Consider the following 20,088-nt stretch of genomic DNA (forward strand, 5'->3'; position numbering starts at 1 on the left):
CCATCTTGGGCTCCTCACCACTACACTCACACCAGTTTCTTGATATCTGTCCTGTACTGGTAGGCCCAGAACTGGATGCAATATCTAGATGTGGTCTCCTGAGTGCTGAGAACAGGGGGATAATCCCATCCCTGGATGGATAGGCTGTGGTCCTGCTGCACAGGTGCTGCTGGCTCATGCACAGCTCTTTGTGCACCAGTGTCCCAGTGCCTTCCCTGCAGAGATGCTCCCCTGCCTGTACTATCACCAGGAGTTACAGCCTCTGCATTTGTCCCCACTGAATTTCATGAAATTCCCCTTGGCCCATTCCTCTAGTCTGTCTTGGCCTCTGTGAATGGCAGTCTGATACCTAGATGGGATTTCTCTGTCTCAGCCCAACTTGGTGGCACCTGTGAACTTGTTAAGGGTGTACTACATCATATCCTCCAGGTCACTGATAAGTGCATTAAAAGGAGGAAAAAACCCCCAAAGCAGCTCATGGGTTAATATCATCTGCTCTTGACCTGTGTGTAACTGTGTTTCAGCTGTTGGGAAACAGTCCAATCCTTTTGCTCTAATTTCAGGCTGTTAGGCTGAAGATACTTCTCAGAGGATAGTGGTAATGATGCAGACTTAGCCCTTGATCAGTGCAGCAATTGCGTATCGGATTAATCTGTGTAAATACTTTTCGGTGAACGGGCTCTCTGACTTCTGAGAGTGCAGTTCCACCACAGCCACAATAATGAGCTTCAGCAGTGGCATACTTCACTTTTGGGTGCTGGAGGGAGGAGAGGGGAGCTGGAAGGAGGACCTCATTTGGGGCAGGGGAAGAGGAGAGAAATACTTTAACTGGCAATTATTGGCATATGAATAAGAATTCGGTATGGTCTGGCCTCTTGTCAAAAGCTGATGGCCTGAGGATGGGGAAAATATTTATTGCTAGTGCTCAGTATTTTGGAAAGCTTGGAGTGCCCTATGTTTTGTGAATTTAGTGGCAATGTCAAGCTTAGTAACTTTGGTGTTAACTGATGTGTAACCATTTTTATAACTAGTTGATGTTTTTACTTACTGTTATTAGCTAGGTTTGTCACAGTCCCAAGTCTACTAATAATGCAGGGCTCACCTCCCCTTTGGTGAGGAAGCTGATAGTGGGACTCATTTTGCAAGGAGGAGAAACTTCTGGTCTGTTGTTGTTGCTTTTTTTGTTGTTGTCCCTGTTTGGTTTTTGGAGACACTGATGCCTCCTGGATATACTGGCACTCCCTATATAATAGGGTGGACAAAAGTTTGTTACTGACTGACTTTAGTGGCAGAATAAACTTTATAATCATGGGGGGGGGATCAACATGTGGGAAAGAAATAAACAGGCTCTTTAAATCTACTTACTTCCTCTTTGGATTTTAATCGTTCTCTGAAACACCTTGATGTTAAATCACTTCACCTGGGTGTGTTATACTGCATAGCACTGCATTTATCTTTTTATTTGCATTACCCCTGCTGAGATTGGGAACTTCAGTAGCAGCACAGCTATGTAGTGCCAGGTACCTAACAAACAAGTAGGGGATACAGTCCGTGCCATGAATAATTTCTAACCTAATTAGAAGCAAACCTTATCAAATAACTGTTTAAAGAACAGTAGGAAAAATAAGGTACAAAAGCATGACTGTGTCGTGCAGTTGCGGGAGCCGGTGCTGTTCACGCCGTTCAGCTTGGGAGTTCTTGGGAACTGCAGCAAGTCATCAGTGCACCAGGCAACAAAAAAAATGACACTGAGTGGGATGAGCCTACACATACCACTGTTCTTCATGAGAGTAGTATTTTCACAAATTACTTTCTCTTTTCTTTCCCTTTTATGACATTAGTCAAATTATGCATGAACTTCAGAGGCTGCTGCTAATTCTGTAGAAGATCAAAGAAATACACATTTTTTTGCTTTGAGATGGCAATGCCTTTCTGCTTTAAGTGAAAACACTTCAGCTTTCTGGTCATTGTCAGTAATGAACGGTGACTTGAGCTCTTGCACATTACCTTACGATGTGATGTTTCTCTTTTAATGAATGTTTCACTTAATGCAAAACATCTCTGTGATTTATTTCTTAAAAATTAGCCATCAGTGACTCACCCTAGAGAAAAAAAAACCACATTGGAGTATCACTGATTTGTCTATCACAGAAATAATAAAAAAATAAATCCTAACTGCTGAAATTATAGATTGTCTGAAGAAATACAGTCTGCCTCTTATGCAGGTAAAAAGGAGATAATTTTTCAGTCTATCTGTTAAGAGTCCATCTGATATTTTTGGGTTGTGGGGTTTTTTTTTTTGTTTGGTGTTAAAAGAGGACACAGCTTTGGAAAAAATCAGTGATCTTGAGTGACAAGCTGTAGGCTTCAGTTTTTTTATTCTGAAATGCAGATCTTGGTAACAGTTGCTAAGTTGTAAGGTAGGGACTGTATGGCTTATTCTTTTGACTGCGCTTTTGTTTGTAACTGTATGACTTGGATGGGTCATTTAAGATTTCCACCTTGTGTATGTATGCAGACATACATGGCAACAGACACAAGTTGAAAGTAAGGCATCTTCAACATTAATGTCAGGTCAATTCCATAATGCTACGCTTCATGCTATATTGTCTCATTTTTTGTCCACTGATGTAGTTACCAAGAAGATGTCATTGATTCCCCCACTAGTAATTGAGAGGTGGAGACCAAAGAAGTTTGAGATCATCTTAATTGATGCTTTCAAGGCATCGCTTCTCAGGAAAAATTCTTAAAATGCCTACAGAACGTATTCAAGTTTTAGTTTATCAGTGGGGTAACAGACAAATATATCATCTAAACCCCTTATTTTTAAAAGGGAATAATGATTTCTTTCATATCTCTTTTCTGCCCAATGTATAGAAAAAGTATGGCTGAAGTTGAGCAAGTTAACATGGAGCTAACTTTTTGATTTTTAGATCTTTCAAGGTCAGATGAATGCTGTTATAACAGCTTTGGGTAACAATATGGGCAAGATTTTTGAACAACACTATTCTTCTTTTCCTGAAATGGGCTGAAATTCATTTGGCTGAAATTAGCCAGATATTTGGCTTCAGAAAATGCAAGGACAGTGTTCTTTGTGGGGAGGGTGGTGCGTTGCTCTTGCCTTCCTAGCTTTTTTTTTTTAGCCAGGGAAAAGGTCTCGGATAGGATGCTTCTGTGCTGCACAAAATGATAATTTATTTTTCTTGTATCTGTCATGTTGGGATGGCCAGGTAAGAAGCAAACTGTAGGTATCACCTTGGACTGAATGTGTTTGGAGTATGGAGATGAACTCTGGTCTTCCTTCAGCTTTCTCTGACTTACCACCCTGTGACTAGAATGGACTGTGCAGTAGGTAAAGCACTGTGGCCTGGCTCTCACTTAGAAGTGAACTGCAAAGTATTCTGGTATCATCTTTTTTCAGTAAATTGGCACTTTTAGAAGTGCTTTGCTGTTCAGCAAGGATATACGCCAGACAAATGAGTAAAACATACCTTGTTATCATTGAGTACTTTGGTATGTTGTACTATCGTTTTCAGATGAGCTCCTTTTTTATTATTTTTGTTTTATTCAGACATACCAAAGCATCAGGGCTGCTGTTAATTAATTCTTACACCAAATAATTCAATTTTTCCTGTGTGCCTGTGCATTAAAGAAAATATGCTGTAAGAGAATAAGCACAGAAAAAAAAACCCTTACCTGCAAATTTCCTGTTCTCTCTACCTTTTAATTAGAATTCTCATTACAGAATTAATAGGATAATTTATTCCTTTTAAAATGTGTAGCAGAATGAAGCACTGTGCAACGTCTGTCCCTGGTTAACAAATGATGCCTGGAACAGCAAATGATGAATATTAGTTGGATAGTTTAATACACTACTAAAGAGGCTTACAAGTTACTGTGAGGAGTAGAAAATACAAGAATAGAAGCTTATCTGTAACTTAACATAACGCATGTGGGAATAATACTTAGCATTTCTGTCAGGCTTTCCATTTGAGGATTTTGAAGTGCTTTGCAATAGAAATGATGAATTAATCCTCAGACTTAGTCCTTAATGTTTTTATTTTCCCTCTTAGTTCCTTTTTTATATGCAGATATTAGATTTTTTTGTTTTAATTTGGTTTTGCAGGCAAGAAACGAATTATACATAAGGCTCCTGAAACGCTGGGGCAGTTTTCTCACGTATCCCTTGAATACAGAGGTTTAAATACGCACCATGCAAAATACTTTTGTGATATGATGTGTGTGTTTAATTTTAATGGAGAATCCTGTAAATTAGCGTGCCTACTTTAGCTCTATTCTCATTTTAGGAGTTGTATCTATTTCCCCCGCTCGGTGTGCGGCAACGTTGGCTCTGTGCTGTGGGTAGTGCTCTTGATGAAGTTCTGGTTTGTTGAGAGTCATTCCTACAACAATGCAAAATAAAGCTGTGAGCCTAAACATTCCCAAAAATCTCTTGCTTGTTGGAAAACAGCAACTGGGAATTCTTGTTGCTGGCCCATTAACTAACATGGAAGTGTCTCTCGAGGTTTTATTTGGTTAGAGTGGAAGTCCTGTTAGGAAGCACTTGCTGGAAGTCCTCCAGCCTGCATGGGCTTCGGAGCATGGTTGTCATCTGCCTGCTAAATTGGAAACTGTGACACTTTGACTGTTAAACAAACTTTGACAGTGCGTAGCTGGTGCTTAACTCGGGATGATGCCATTAGGAAATGAGGTTATAAACAGCAGAAATCTGTCAAGCTCCTGATTTGCGATTATCTTCCTGCTGACAGATAAGTGGTTATATATGTGTGTGTGTGTGTATATATATATATGAAAGTTTACAGTGACAGGATTTATTTTGTGTGTGTTGAAGGAGAAAAACAAATTTCTGTTGCCAGTAGAGAATGGGAGCATGCTGTCATTTGCATCTTCTGTCCAATTCAAGGAAAAAAAAATAAACAGTATCCAATGAGATGAACCTTCTTTGGGTATTTGAGAAATTTATTTAATTTTTTTACAGCTCTTTTTCTGGAATAAGAATAGTAACTAAAAATGCAGTGCTTTGAATAAAATAGTCAACTGTAAGTGCTAATTTTTAATTGGAAATTAAACTCTATATATGCTTTTACTTACATGTGGTGGTTTAGCCCTGGCTGGAGGCCAGATACCCACCAAAGTCAGACTATTACTCCCCTTCTTAGTTGGACTGGGGAGACAATATATATTAAGAGGCTCAGGAGTCAACATAAGGACAGGGAGAGATCATCCTGTCATCGATGACGTGAGCAAAACAGTTTTCTTCAGTCTGTGTTGAGTCTATCTAATTTATTACACTACACTGCAAAGAACAGTGAAAACCAGAGTTGGGAGCAGGACCAAATCTTCAACGCAAGCAGACCTTGAAACACTTTCCCCCCCCACTACTCCCTTCTTAGCAGACTTTAGTCAGTATTTTGCTCCCTTCTTCCCCCTGCTCGCAGCACAGGGGGGCAGGGACTGGGAGATGGGGCTTCGGTCAGTCCCTTGCAAGTTGGTTTCCTTCTCGGTCGGGTTGTGGGGGGGCATTCATCCCACACCCTCCCCCTGCTGCACTGTGGGGTCTCACCCACAGGAGACAGTCCTCCATGAACTTCTCCAACGTGAATTCTTTCCCACAGGGTTTTATCTCTTTATCACAGTGTCTCTCAGTCCCAGTACTACATGGGGTTATAAGCCTCCCCCAGCAAACCTGTTCCAAAGCAAAACTCTCTCTCTCACTCATCTCTGTGTCTCTGTTTCTCCTCATGGCTGCGAGTGCTGGCAGGGGCTTATCCCAACGTTGGGTCACAGCATCTCCTCTGTGTCTCCACCTGCTCCATCCAGCGTGGAGCCCCTCCACGGGCTGCAGGTGGGGTCTCGGCCTTTTCCATGGGTTTCTCCAGGGGCTGCAGGGGCATCTTTCTCTCTGGCACCTGGGGCATCTCCTCCCTCACCCTCTCCAGCCTTGGTGTCTGCACAGCTCGTTACATCTTCTCACTCCCTTCTCTGGTGGCAAAATGCAGCTGCTTCTGGCTTTTTTGTGATTCTTTTATGTGATTCTCAGAGGCACTGTGACTATCTCTTGGCCATGACTTTGGCCTTGAATTCCCGTTGTTTAGTTTTGAAGCGATAAAATGTTGCAGCAGTCTAGCATTAAAGTAGAAAGTATAACTAAAAAAACCCCAGCAACAAACAAAACCCCAAACCGCATCACTCTTACTCATATCTGCATGTCTGCTTAGGTAAGGTTATGAGCTGATTAGCAAAGAAGTAACTGCAGTAGAACTGCTGCAGGGTGAACACCCTACGTCTTTACCTAGAATTTCCACTATAGACCAAGTCTGAGCAGGATAAAAAGTTGTGAATACTGATAAATATTACTTTAAAAAACCAATTTAATTTTTAAAGGCAATTCAAGGCAATTACCAGTGATTGAAACGCTTCAAGATGGAAAAGACATTGGAATGTGTTAAGATTGCATGTAGAACTGCATGAAAAGATTGAAATAAATGGGTTGAAGTATTACCAAAGCAATACTAGTGAATAATGACAAAAATAACAAAGATCATGCTCTGAAAGAAAGGAGATTGTGTAATCATTTGATAGTGCTTCCTAATCTTAGAAAAAAAAAGTGTTATGTATTGTGATCTAGAGGGAAAAGTCCCTGATTACTTCATGTTTCCAAGATGCAAATTATTCAAGACAAGATCACTGACTGGTTTGGGTTGGAAGGGACCTCAAAGATCACCTAGTTCCAACCCCCCTGCCATGGGCAGGAGACCAGGTTGCTCAAAGCCTCATCCAACCTGGCAATAAACTCAGTTAATAACCTGTGGTTTTTTTAGAAATGCAGCATTAGATTAAGCAATATTATGAAGATAGTGAAACACAAATGTAGTAACTTATCATTTTGATAAGTTATCATTTTGATAACTTAAAAAAACCCCAGACTGTATATTGCCAAAAAATTACTCATTTTGTTAAACAGTAGATTCTGTAAAAGCATAAGAAATGGAGCTCTTGTATATGTGGTATGATTTTATGAAAACTGATAGCGAGTCAGCTCAAGGAGGTCATGTAATTTTTCACAGGGAAAGCCTGATTGGTGCCAGTACCTTCAAAGATACTGTTACATTTATTAATACCAGATTTCTGGCATGATTGTGAAGTTTTTCAGCTGTGCTGCAATTTGACTGGTACTTGGGGACTGTGGAAACAGCTGAAAATAGTTTGGGGGTTTTTTGGAGGGGGTTGGGCAAGATGTCCAATAGTCCCTTCCAACCTCAACTTTTCTGTGATGCTGATTCACTGAGTCTCATTTGGGTTCAGCTGTTGGTTAACAGTAGTGGCAAAGGAAAGTAAGAAAGTAAGGCTTTCTAAAACTTGATCTTTTTGCAAATGGTTAATGTAATATTGTCATCAGAGCGAAGAAAGCAGCTGGGGAACTGTGGTGTGGTCACAAACTTCCTGCACTGGAGATCCTGTGAGACTTTGTGGTGGGTTCAGCTGGGCCAGCAGCCAAGCACCCACACAGCTGTTGGCCCACCTGGTGAGCTTGGGGAGCAAACAGGAAGAAGAGTAGTGAGAAAACTGGTGGGTCGAGATAAAGACTGTTTATTAGAAGAAGGAAGGAGAGGGCAGAGACAAAGGATGCAAAGACAATCAGTCACTCAGCACCTCCCACAAACAGACTGATACCCAGTCTCTGAGAGCAGCCACCTTGGAAACCTCCCCACCTTCTTCCTCTGCCCCACTTTTATTTCTGAACATGATGTTAGGTAGGGAGCATCCCTTTATCCAGCTGGGGTCAACTGTCCTGGCTGTGTCCCCTTCCAACTGTTTGGGTATCCCCATCTTATTTGTCAGGAGGAGTGGTACAGGGGCAGCGGTGGGGAAAAAGAGAGAAAGCCTTAGTGTTGTGCAAGCACCATTCAGTGATAGCCAAAACATTGCTGTGTGATCAACGTTACTTCAGCCACAAATTCAAAACACCATATGGGCTGCTGTGAAGGATGCTAACTAACTCTATCCCAGCCAGACCCAGAGCAGTCATCAGCTGTGCAAGTTGATTTGTACATGAGGAGAGTTTAAGTGGAATGTGTATAAAGGTTTCTTACTAATTCTAGAAACTTCTTTCATTTCCTTTGCTGATACTGTGAAAGAATGAAGTTTTACTTAGAGCAACAGGAAGGAGAGATGTTTTAGGGAGACTGGACTGAGTAGTTCCTGGTAAGAAGTTTAAAAGGTGAGAACAGCTTACGTGTGTAAAAAGTTGAGTGTAAATTGAGAAAGAGGAGTTACTAAACTCTCATTGCTAGATTGAATAGAAATTAGACAAGCAAACTGTTATGTTTTCTCCAGTTTGTTTCCTCTTCATTTTTGGGGCTCCCAGTACCCATCTGCCTTTCTCCTTTGTCTTGGCATGGTTTAAATGGTTCCATTGAAGGTCAGGATGGTACCATTTCATGTGATGATTTTTTTTTTTTTTACTGTGATGTCCCAGTTCTAGAAGGTGCTTGAATTCTTTTCCTGATACCCCATTTGATGTCACCCCAGCTTGTACGTAACTGCTAAAAATAAACTTTGTTAAAGTTATTATTTTCACTCCACCTGGTACTGCAGTAGTTTGCATCTAAATACCACTATTACTGTGCTGATGCAGCATTGCTCTCATTTTCTGACAGCGGTTGATGCCTGAACTCTTGGGTACTTCTATTAGAACTGTGTTTCTCTTCCCACATTTCAGATGGCATATGTGGCTTTTGTGGACATTGCGTTAGAGTGCTTTGGAAGACAGCAGTAACTAAAACACAACTGGGAGTGCATTGCCATCATCTTTTGGTTGGTAAACATGTAGGTCTTTGCTTCTGGAGAACAAAACTTTTTTTAATGTTCAGTGGCTTGAGAAGGATTTTAAATTTATTATAAATTAATTTCAAAATCCTTCCTTTAGAGTTAAGGAAAGAAATGCACAGGTCAGACCTTCATCTTTTTCTTCTAAATGATTTCACTGATACCAATTACAGTAACATCCTTTGTTGCTCTTCAAAGGAGGTAGGGTAGTAGTTTGGCATTTTGTGACTTCATAAGTAAAAATCAGTGCCCCATTTTTTTCTGAAGATGTAAAAGGAGCCAGCTCACAAGTGAGGAGACAGTGCAAACTAGTCAAGCTGCCTCTTACTGTGAGTGACCTGAGGTGGAGCTCTGTTGGAAACAGACGTAGCCAATGTAGACATTGGGGCTTCTCAGTCAACTGTCAGGCTTGAGGTTCAATGAGCATATCTTACTAAAAGTAAAAGGAAGGAAGAATACATCTGTGCAAAAGTAACTCTGCCTAGTGACATCCTGGAGGACTAATAAGGAATTATATGAAAGCACTCAGGTGAACTAATTTCATTAGTTACACTGTAGAGGAGCTTGAGAGTGTCTGGGGTCATGTAGTCAAAAGCTGTTAGATCCTTCATCATTAGGAATTTCTCTTTTTAATGGGATCCACGATGTTGTGCTGAAACGCAGATATTCTCAGTAACTGTGATCTGTATTTAGACATTTGTAGTGATCAGCAGTACTTCTACAAGTAATCAGGGTCATGTTCAGAAGGGCCTCTGTGAATGAAAAACATCTGGAGATACTGACTTGGGGATGTGTCATGCAAACAGAAAGGTGGAGACTGCAAAGATAGATCAATTTCTCAATTTAAATTGAGAAAATTGAAATTCATTTCTGAACTACCAGTCCAAGGGGGGTTGCATAAGCACAGGCTTAATTTATCAGTGGACTAGGTCTGTTGCTACTCGGTGGTTTAGAACTTTTTGATTGTTAGGCAGAAAAAGCTATCAACAAATAGGAAATTCGTTTAGTGGGAAATCTAGTAATATTTGTAGTTTTGGAGGGTAGATGTAGAGTATTACTGATTCTAAAAATTAGGACTTCTTGCTAGGTTAGAAGCAGAAAATCGCTTGTTCCAGCGGTGAGTGCTGATTATGGGGAGCTTTCTTAGGTTACCGTATCTACGGGCTATTTACATGGTAAATACAGTAGCACTGAGTCCTAGTAACTTGGTGCTTGTCTAGCTGGAGTAACTCCCATATTCCTGAAACACTAGAGGGCTCACTGACTGCTTTGGGACTTAAATTTTGCTTTCTGTGTTATGTCCATTAACCTCCAAATTTCTAAAGCAAAGATATTCTAAAGGTGTGCTTCTTAGGAGGAAACTTAAAAAACTCAGTATTTTTATCTTAATCCAGACTTATTGGAAGAGTTCTAAATTAATGCTTTGACTAGTCAAAAGAGATTAATTAGATTTCTTGCTTAATAGATTCTGGTGTGTGGTTTTCCCTATGGAAATACTGCTTTAAATTTTGGGTTTTTTTTTCCCAATTACTGGACTTGTCTGTCTGCTTGGCTTTCTGGATTCATACATTATTTCCTAAGAAGCAATTAGACAAAGTAGTCTGAGTAGTTAGACTTAGCCAAATGGGAGGACATTTTGGACACCCCCCCCACACACAGTTGTTGTTTGTTAACAGGCAATAATATTATAAAAAGGTTAGTGTCCAGTCTTACTACCTAGAGGTTGAATAGCAATAGGGTCATCAGAGTGGTTTCTGTTAAAAACTGACACACGTTTATATTGAATTATGATCAAGTTGTCAGTCAGTTGGAATAACTAAAGGCGACTGAGTACATGGAGGACATTTGTAGCATCATGTGCTTTGTGGCAGTTTTGATTGAACCGAACTGGGCCTGGAACTGTTCCTGCCTTCATGGCTTGGTAACTGATACTTGTGGCACTCTGACTTGGGGAATGGGACAACAGGACAGAAATGATCCTCAAACAAAGGCATTCACTCAGAAGTTTCTGTTTTCTTGAACTAACTTGGTGTGGGGATAGATGAGCACCTCATCTCTACTGCAAGAGAGAGAGCAGGGATGTATTAGGCTGAAAAAGGAGGGGAGGAGAGAAGGACCATAGCAGTACTTCAGGCAGTTTCAATTTTGTTATAATACTGAATCTTTAGGCACTTTGATTCAGATGACTTAATTACAAGTTAAGTTAAAAAAGAAAAAGAACCATTATGTGCGATGTTCCCAGATTGAGATTAAACAAACTAAATAATTCTGATATGATTTTATGAGAAAGCAAGCTTTGAAAAAGCATAGAAAATGTCAGGTTCAGCGCAGGGCAGGATTTAGCCTGCCATAGTCTTTGAGAATTTCTACAGTAATATCTAAAGCTGAGTGTGCAGGTCTAACACATGATGACAGGGAAGAATAAATCTTTCTTGTATACTACGCAAAATTACTGGGAAACCTCAGTTGGTAAATGAGAAAATATGCTGTGGTCAAATGATGGATTTCATATGATCATGATCCCTCTACAGGGATTGGGAATGTCCCATAGACACAGTGTCTAGCATTTGGCTGCCTGTTACTGGTTCTGTGTTGGGACAAAACGCCCCATCCTTGGAGAGCTTTTAAACAGTTTTGCAGGGAAGTCAAGCAAGGGAAGGCTGCTCCTACCATCTGGCATGTCAGTGCCATCCACGGCCTGAGACCTCCTTCCACAGAGCCTCTTACTTGCGGCCTGTCAGCTGAGATCTGACACCAGGCTGGCCTTCTGGTTGAAAATGTTCGTGTATTAAAAGCAGATGGTAATTTTTGCATCTGTAAAGCTGGGCCTGTAAGGGCTCTGGGGTAAATTAACATCCCTGAACTTTTCTGCAGAATAGGTGCACATTTATCCTTCCACAAAGATAGAGAAGAAACGTTTATGCTCCTAAGTGTAGCAGTACTCCAGAAAATCCAGTCATTTATTATAGTCTGGCTTAATGTATATTTTTAATTGACATAATTTCTCTTTGTGGTTTGAGCAAAGGAAAGAGGAAGAAAGTGCAAGATTATTATTATCAGTGTGTCCCAAGGCTGTTGCTTTTAAATTTAGGATTATAACTGTTATTTAACAGAATTATCCTTGACACACATGGCCTCAAGAAGAGGTCTGCAAGCGAGGGCAGAGCAGTGTTGTCAGCTGACAGCCTGAAGCAAAATCTTTGAAAAGGTCTGAAATTGTCACTTTTTGTCTAGAAGATGACCTCTGGCATTCCCAGGGCTGCTTTGCCTTGTGGAAGAGGGGAGGAGGGACAACACAAAGGCAAAATTTTTCCTTCTGTTACGTAAGTCAGGCTGCTTGCAGTGGCCCTTAAAAAAGACTCTTCCCTTTACCAACCAGCACCTTTAATGCTTAGGAGATGTTGGACCTGTTGGAGTGGCAGTGGTTCTTTCACCAGGCCTGCAGAGCTGTGAGCATTGTCCTTGCTGCGTGTTTGAGAAGGGACAGGTGGGCACCTGGCTATGCACCTGAAGCACCCTTAAAAGGATGGTTTGGCCTACATCTGGCTGATGGTTCTGGTATAGAGTGTGAAGTGCCCTTGAGTCCACCTGCTGCCCTGGCTCCTGACCTGGCTGTCCTTTGCTGGGTTCCCCAAGGCAGTTTCCCAAAGCAGTGTTTATTGTGGTGCACCTCTTTATGCAAAACACCTTTTCATAGCGATACATTTGGTTGTGAAAGTTCTCAGCTGTTTGTGCAAAATGACGTGTGGAAATAGCCATGGATGCATACAGCAGCATTTACAGGCATAAAAGATTATATCCAAATAACCTCAAACCCTTTCCTAAGTGTCCTGCTTGCCTGCTTTAGCTTTCTTGTCCTGTTGTTAGCCGTACTGGGTTTGAACCAGCTAGTTTCATGCAAGCGAGTCCCTGCCAGAGTCTGAAGACTACTCTAAGCTTAATTTTGACCTTAAAAATTCTTGCTCTAGGAGAAAAAAAAAAAACCTTCTTTTAAATGTTTACTTCCCTCAGTTTGAGATGTATGCTTAAGGGAAATAAAATCTTACTTGAATTTATATATAGCACAATAAATACCCTTCATAAAGATCAATTATTTTGAGTGTGGCATGACCGTAAGCATGCAGATAAGGGTAAAGGTGGATGAGAGAGACTTGGAATTCTTATAGTAAACATCCTACTGCTACCTAGAAAACAGTGCCACTGTTGTTCTGTATTGAGTTATTTCATAGTTCTAATGCACGCGACATGAATTTAATTAAGCATTGAATTAAATGTGTTTAATATGGAGAATATTATCAAGTCAGTATTTGCTGTGGTTTCTTGCTAAATCAACATTATAATCCTGCTTTCGTTTCCCTACAGATGATGAAACATGCCTGGGATAATTATAAGCGTTACGCATGGGGATTAAATGAACTGAAACCCATATCTAAGCAAGGACATTCAAGCAATTTATTTGGTGAGTAGAGTGTGTTTTTGTCCTTAGTGACGTTAGCATTAAACAGTAAATCAGCTGAAAAGCTTAGAGGTGATAGACAAGTTCTTTCTACCCTTTGTCATGTGGTGTAATGTTTCCTGCTGGTGTGTAAAAAAGTACCAGCAAATGAAGGTGATGCTTTCTGTGACTTCCTGATTGAAGAGGAATGAAACATGTCATTGCTGCATGAGAAAGATGTGGTTTTGTAGCATTAAATACTGCCCTGCATTAAACTTTTCCTATGAAGTAGAACTCCTTGATAATTCATTTGATAAGCAGAAAAGCAAAACTGTAAGGTGGGGTGAGGGTGGGAATCCTGTACAAGGAACAAAACATACATTCTACAATCATGAAGGTACCTGAAGTTGTCTGCATTTCTCAGGAATTTGTTCCCATTCCTTTAAAAAAGCCTTGTTAATCTTTATCAGTCAGGACCCCTTATCAGGCTTTCTCTTCTATGAATATTTGCACATTTAAATGTGTCCTAGCAGATGCTCAAATAATGCCCAAGTTGTTATCAGGGTAGAACTTTCCAGTCCTTTGTTTGCCCTATGAGGAGAGGCACGCTGCAGAAATACGGGGTGTTGAGGCAAGACTTTTACAGTGTCCAAGTGGTACATAGGGCTGGATAAATGGCAGCTGAAGAGCAACAGCATTTGGAGGAAGGATGAGAAAGCAGTCCTGTGAGCTCTCATCTTCAGCTTTGCAGAAAAATGAAGAATTAAACTGTTTGACAGCAATCTTTGTATTCAGATAGCTTCTGTTTTCTCAACAGAAAGCTGAAAAATGAACTAATTTCTGTAGTTTAGACAAAATCAATACATTATTTTGATTTTAACAGGAACTTATTTTGTTGAATGTTTAGAAAAGATAGTTTGAAGTGGAAACAGTTCCTAGAATGGCCTAAATAGAGCACTTATCAAATCCTCAACTATATTTGGAAGTTGCTAAGAGACAGCAGTTATGATTACAAAAATAATTTTGAAAATCCACATCTACATTGATCTTGCTGCACTGCTTGTCTACCCAAGGTAACATCAAAAATGTTACTAGTAATTATATAGTTAGCTATTGGACTTTGAACATTAATTGGGTGTTTGAAATCGAACTAGTTCAGTTGAACTTCAGAGTTAAGTTAGGCTTCTGTTTTCTTTTTCTTTCTTGAAAACTAAATTTCTGGACTTCAGGAAAGAAGACTTTGGCCTTTTCAGGGATTTACTTAGGACAAAACCCTGGAGGGAAGAATGACCCAAGAAAGTTTGTATTCAGGCATCACCTCCTCCAAGCTCAGGAGTGAAGCATCCTGACAAAGAGGAAGTCAGTCAAAAATGTCTTCATCTTTCCTGTAGGCTCCCTTTAGGGGCTGTTTGCAAGGGCATGTAATGATAGGACAAAGGGTAATTGTTTTAAACTGAGAGTAGATTTAGATTAGACATTAGGAAGAAATTCATCACTGTGAGGGTGGTGAGGTCCTGGCACAGGCTGCCCAGAGAAGCTGTGGCTGCCCCCTCCCTGGCAGGGTTCAAGGCCAGGTTGGATGGGGCTTTGGGCAACCTGGTCTAGTGGAGGGTGTCCCTGCCCATGGCAGAGTGGTTGGAACTAGATCTTTTGAGGTTCCTTCCAACCCAAACCAGTCTCTGTGACCTGTTCTAAGTTACACAATAACAACAGGGACCTGTGAGTTCTATAAATTCTGTGGGTGTTGCGTAAGAGTCAGTCACTGCAGGCATATTCGGTGTGAGACAGGATAAGTGTTGAATTTAGAAATAAAAGCTTCATTTAAGACTGGAGTAAGAACCAGAGTCAATCTAAATGCAGATTGGTTTCTCATCATGGTCATCTGGTGTAAGATCTTATTGCTGAGATTTCCTTAGAAACATCTTCGTTCTTGTTGATGTTGGTGGCAAATCAAAATAACTATTGGGTCTCTTTATGCTGAATTGCTTTATAGAATACTGAAGAGCAGCATATCTGCAAGTTCTGGCTCAAGCTACCCTTTTCTGAGCCCATCATCTTTTGTTTTTTAGGAACAAATCCTTGTTTCTGTAATAGTGTCCTGAGACCATTTAGATCTGATTTGTACCTTCATGTTTGAATTCAGCAAATGCTGCCTTTTTTCATAAAGCAATAAAATGGTATCTGGTCTTGCTGTTTTCCTTTTTTATGTGTGTTAAATAGTAGAAACTACTTTTCCTTTGACAGGACAAACAAATTTCTTTATCTTCTTTGTTTCTGGTGTTTGGGTTGGGGTTTTTTTTGGTGTGTTTTTGTGGTGATTGCTAATAGTTGACTACTTTTAAGGCAGTTCTGAATTGAATTAGTTGAGCATAGGTTACCTTCAGCTTTGTGCCCCATGAATCTCATTACAACCTTCAGAAATGAAGTAAGAAGTTCAGTTCACTGTTACCCATCTTAACTATCTCCAACATGCTGTGATATCTCTACTTCCTTTCAGGTCTCAAATTTTCAAAAATACTAGTTCCTGATTGTTTTAATAGTAATAAGATATGGTACATTTCATTAGCCAATTGTTTAATTTTGAACACTTCCCCTCCTATGAATTAATGGGTGCAGTTATGGCAGTTTACATATATTGGAAAGGTCTGTTATGGGATAGAGATTTTAAGTACCTCACTGTGGGGAACAGCAGTTTCCAGTGCTGTAGCTCATTGGTGTTTGTTATCATATAGATTACAGACAGTGTTGTCCTCCTGACTCTGAAGAGGAGAGTTGTTTTCAAATTATCTTGCTTCTAAGCTTTACTTTGAAAATTTAAGTGCTTCAGTCTTTGCTAGTGTGGTAGACCATTTTGTAGATTATAATGGAGGTTGTGTCTTGCCTTCAAGACATGACCATCATGATGTGTTTCTCGGAAACACAAAAGTAAGATGGGCTTTTAGGAAGTGTAGCTACACATAGATGTGACTGTTAGGCAGTACCACCATGAATCTGGCAACTATGCTGACCCTATTGTTAGACTAGGGGAAGAGAAATATGCCCAGTTGGATGACTGTAGGAGAAAAGTTGGTCAGATGGGAGAAGGGATAGCGACAACTGATGGTTCTTTCCTGGGGGAGAGGAAAAGCATCCTGCTTTACACCTCATACAAATTAAGAGTAATAGAGCTCCTCTGTAGCTGAGGACTCTTTGTTGAACTTCGATGTTTTAGTTATCCTAAACCTATGCCATTTAAACAAGTTTTGAAGACAAGGATCTGCTGGTATTCTGTGAGCAGTGTGTGTGGAGGGTGTATTTGATAAGTTGAGGAAGTATTTAGACTGGGAGACTGTAGCTGTGCTCATCTTACGAGCAGAAGTTGCTTCTCACGTGTGCACACTTAGAAAGAATTAACTTCTAGAGGAAAACTGAGATATGTGTAAACCAAAATAACTTGTTTCAAGCCAAAGCCAGGTACTTGCCTCTGACCATTGCAAAGTCTTTTCAGTACATCCATGGATGCTTTGATTTCCTTTTTATTTGCTACTTAAGTTTTTACCATATTGTCTCAGCAAGTAACAACATTATTGTGGGATTTTTATAGCTTACTCCCAAGAATTCACTTACAACAACAACATCTATTTGTAAAGGTGAAAGCGAAAAATAATCAGTTGTCTGTTGCATTCTCATTAGTTTAATTCTGCTAAGTGTACAACTATTTCTAGACTAATGAAGTGAATTAGAATAGCTCAATATCTGTTTGTACCGTAACTGGTGAAAAACAAGGCATGTCTCCTATGCTGTTACGACTTCTGCTTCGAAGTCACTGCCTGCCTATACCTAGCTCTTAATACTTTAACTTTTAAAGTTTCAGGTTACTGTTAACAGAATTTGCTGAAATGGAGCCATATCCATCTACACTCCTAGTGTGGAAGGGGCAAAATCACAGTTTTGCCAGTTTTTTCAGAACATCCTAGCACCAGCCCTGCCCTCCCCCAAGCCAGGAGCTATTGCCCTCCAAGCCTTCTGTATTAATTTTAAAACTAATGAGCGTTGCAGCACTATCAGAGAGCTCGTTCCTAGAAGTGCCTTTTGCACTTGTGTGTGTTACTAAAGGGCTTTTTTAATTATCAGTAACTGTATTTCATGTCCGGTATTGCAAGTTTAATAACACTGTAACTTGTGGGCATAGTATAATTAGTCTCTGCAAGAGAAAAAGGACCTTTTCTGGAGGGGAGAAGGGAGGCATTTAATAAATACTCACAATCTGCAAAGCCAAAGGACTATAATTTAGCAAGATCCTGTTCCTCCCACTTTGAACTGATTTTTTTGTAGTTTGTTGTACAGAATATGGATGAAGATTTTTAAAGCCTGCCAAAATTCATATTCAAATCTGTCTTGCGGTGTACAACAATGTGTATTTTTAGACTATAAGTTTATTGTATAGCTCTAGAAAATTAATTGTACATGTATTTAAACAATATGCTAATCTAAATTAAAAAGCTTCAACATCTCTGCCTCCACCACACCCCACCCTGCCCCAAGCTTGTTTCACTTCACTGTTGCTGCTTTCCTTGGAATTTTGAATTTCAGTATGCATTCTTAATTTTAGAAGTATGTCTTTCATAACTAAATTAATAGGAACTTGTCTAAAGAATAACACGGTATGTGGATGAATGACTCAACACAACACTAGTAAGAGCAGGCCACGCTGCACGACTACTGCTTTTTCCAAGTTGGTCAGTATGAAGACAAGGAAGTTCATTGTGCCTTTAAATATCCAAAAAGAATTTTCAGGGGTTATCATCGGCCTTGCAAGGGTTCCATTGCTGCTAAGGCCATACTCTCAAATGATTTACCACAGCACTGGAAAAAATCAAGCAACCAGAGTGACAAGTTTGGCATCACTAACAGGCTGCATGAGGTAGCTTACAGCAATGGAAAACTACAAGCAGTTCCATGAACCCAGAAGGATTTCCTGACAGATAACTGCACTTTGAAATAGCTAATGGGGCTAAAGTTCCTAAAATTAACTGGCACAAAGTGACATGGGACATGATTTGAAGTTCCATCATATATCCCATCGCTTACAGACTTGAACTCCAAATACGCAGTAAAGATTACAGTCTTTTCAGTGGAGACCCATCAGAAGTTGCGTAGATGAGGTGAACAAGGATTTATTGTTCCTTTTGGGAACAATAAATTTTTTTGCCCTTTCTTAAGGAGTGGGAATATTAAATCGGCATGTTAAGACAAACAAAAGAAGGTGGTTCATAACGAAACGTCTGTCTGAGCTGCGAGTGCCAGAAGTGTGGTGGATGCCAAAGGCTTCCATGGGAAGCAAAGAGAGGACCAATAGAGGAAAAAATTGAGCTCTTCTGAATACAAACAGGCCAGAGCTGGCTCTAAGATGCACAGATATATAAAATATCAGAGATTGGAAGAGTATTCTAGAAATAATGACAACATTGTTTCACATTACACATGTGAGAAGTTAGATCTCTCTCTCAAAAAAAAGAAAGCATTGTTTCTTTTCCCACTCTTACCAGCTGGTAACAGTGACTGAAAGGAAAATGTTAGCGTTCCTGGGGGTTTGCCAGTACTTGAGTAAGAGTTTTGTGTTTTGGCATAGCACACTTTAATAATAAATCACTCTTGACACTTCAGATTGCTAATGATATTGGTTAAGAACCTTTTCAGTGAACTTTAAATAAAGGAAAACACTGTTTTAAAATCTGAGTCAGCTTTTGAAACAATGTTCTAAGAAACCTACAGGTCTAATCAAAACATTAATTTTGTCAGACCTATACATGTTCTTGAATATCTTGAGAATAATGCAGTTCGGAGTTGTTATTATACGATGTATAGGTATATAGAGCTGAAAAAAATTGATGCTTGATTTTTTTTATTTTAAATGTGCTTATTTAATATTGCAAAGTGTCTGGTTTTATTCCTCATATTAAGGAAATCTGGCTTCCATCCTGTTATGAACAGAGCATTAGGACATGTCTGAAACTTCACCCCATTTAACTTTGTGTGATATGATGACAGATCACAAATCCTCATCTGTTTCACAAATATGTGTGTGTCTCCAAGTATATTTGACGACAAGGAATGACCTCTTTGAGTAGGTCCAGATGAGAGCCGGGAGGATGATCAGAGGGCTGGAGCACCATCCCTAGAAGAACAGACTGAGAGTTGGGGTTGTTCAACCCAGAGAAAAGAAGGTTCAGGGGAGACCTTACAGTAGCCTTACAGTACCTGAAGGGAACCTACAGGAAAGAATGACTATTTATGAGGGTATGTAGTGATAGGATGAGAGGCAATGGTTTTTATCTAGAGCAAGGTAGACATTAGGAAGAAGTTCTTTACTGTGAGTGTGGTGAGACAGTGGAACAGGTTGCCCAGGGAGGTAGTGGAGACCCTGGAGACATTCAAGGTCGGGCTTGATGAAGCTCTGAGCATTCTGATCTAGTTGGTGATGTCCCTTCTCATTTCAGAGGGAGGTGAACTAGATGGCATTTAAAGGTCCCTTTCAACCTAATGCATTCTATGAATGTGGATGTTCTGGAGAACAAAACCCCAAACTTGGTATACAATGGATAAGGAGGAAAATTGTAAGCAACCTATTCAATGCACCAGCATGCACCGATTCTAGCATCCTGACTATTCTATTCCACGCTCCTTTGGCAAAAATATAAGCCATGTTGAAAAGCCTGGGCTAGACAAATAAATGCTTCTTCTGGAGCACCCTCTAAACAGTTTGGCCATAAGCCAGTTGCAGTTCTTAAACCATATGGCCACATAAGCTCAGTCACAGAGCT

General features: G+C 40.1%; 1 protein-coding gene across 1 annotated transcript in view; it reads left to right on the forward strand.

Annotated features, from left to right (window-relative positions):
• Window positions 1–20,088, forward strand: part of MAN1A1 (mannosidase alpha class 1A member 1) — a 146,093-nt gene that overhangs the window by 25,717 nt on the left and 100,288 nt on the right. Inside the window, exon 2 of the mRNA XM_084262140.1 lies at window positions 13,213–13,309. Coding sequence (XP_084118266.1) covers window positions 13,213–13,309 — 97 coding nt within the window. The remainder of the gene's footprint in view (window positions 1–13,212; window positions 13,310–20,088) is intronic.

This window comes from Gallinula chloropus, assembly GCF_964237585.1.
Source record: "Gallinula chloropus genome assembly, chromosome: 3".
Classification (NCBI taxonomy): Eukaryota; Metazoa; Chordata; class Aves; order Gruiformes; family Rallidae; genus Gallinula; species Gallinula chloropus.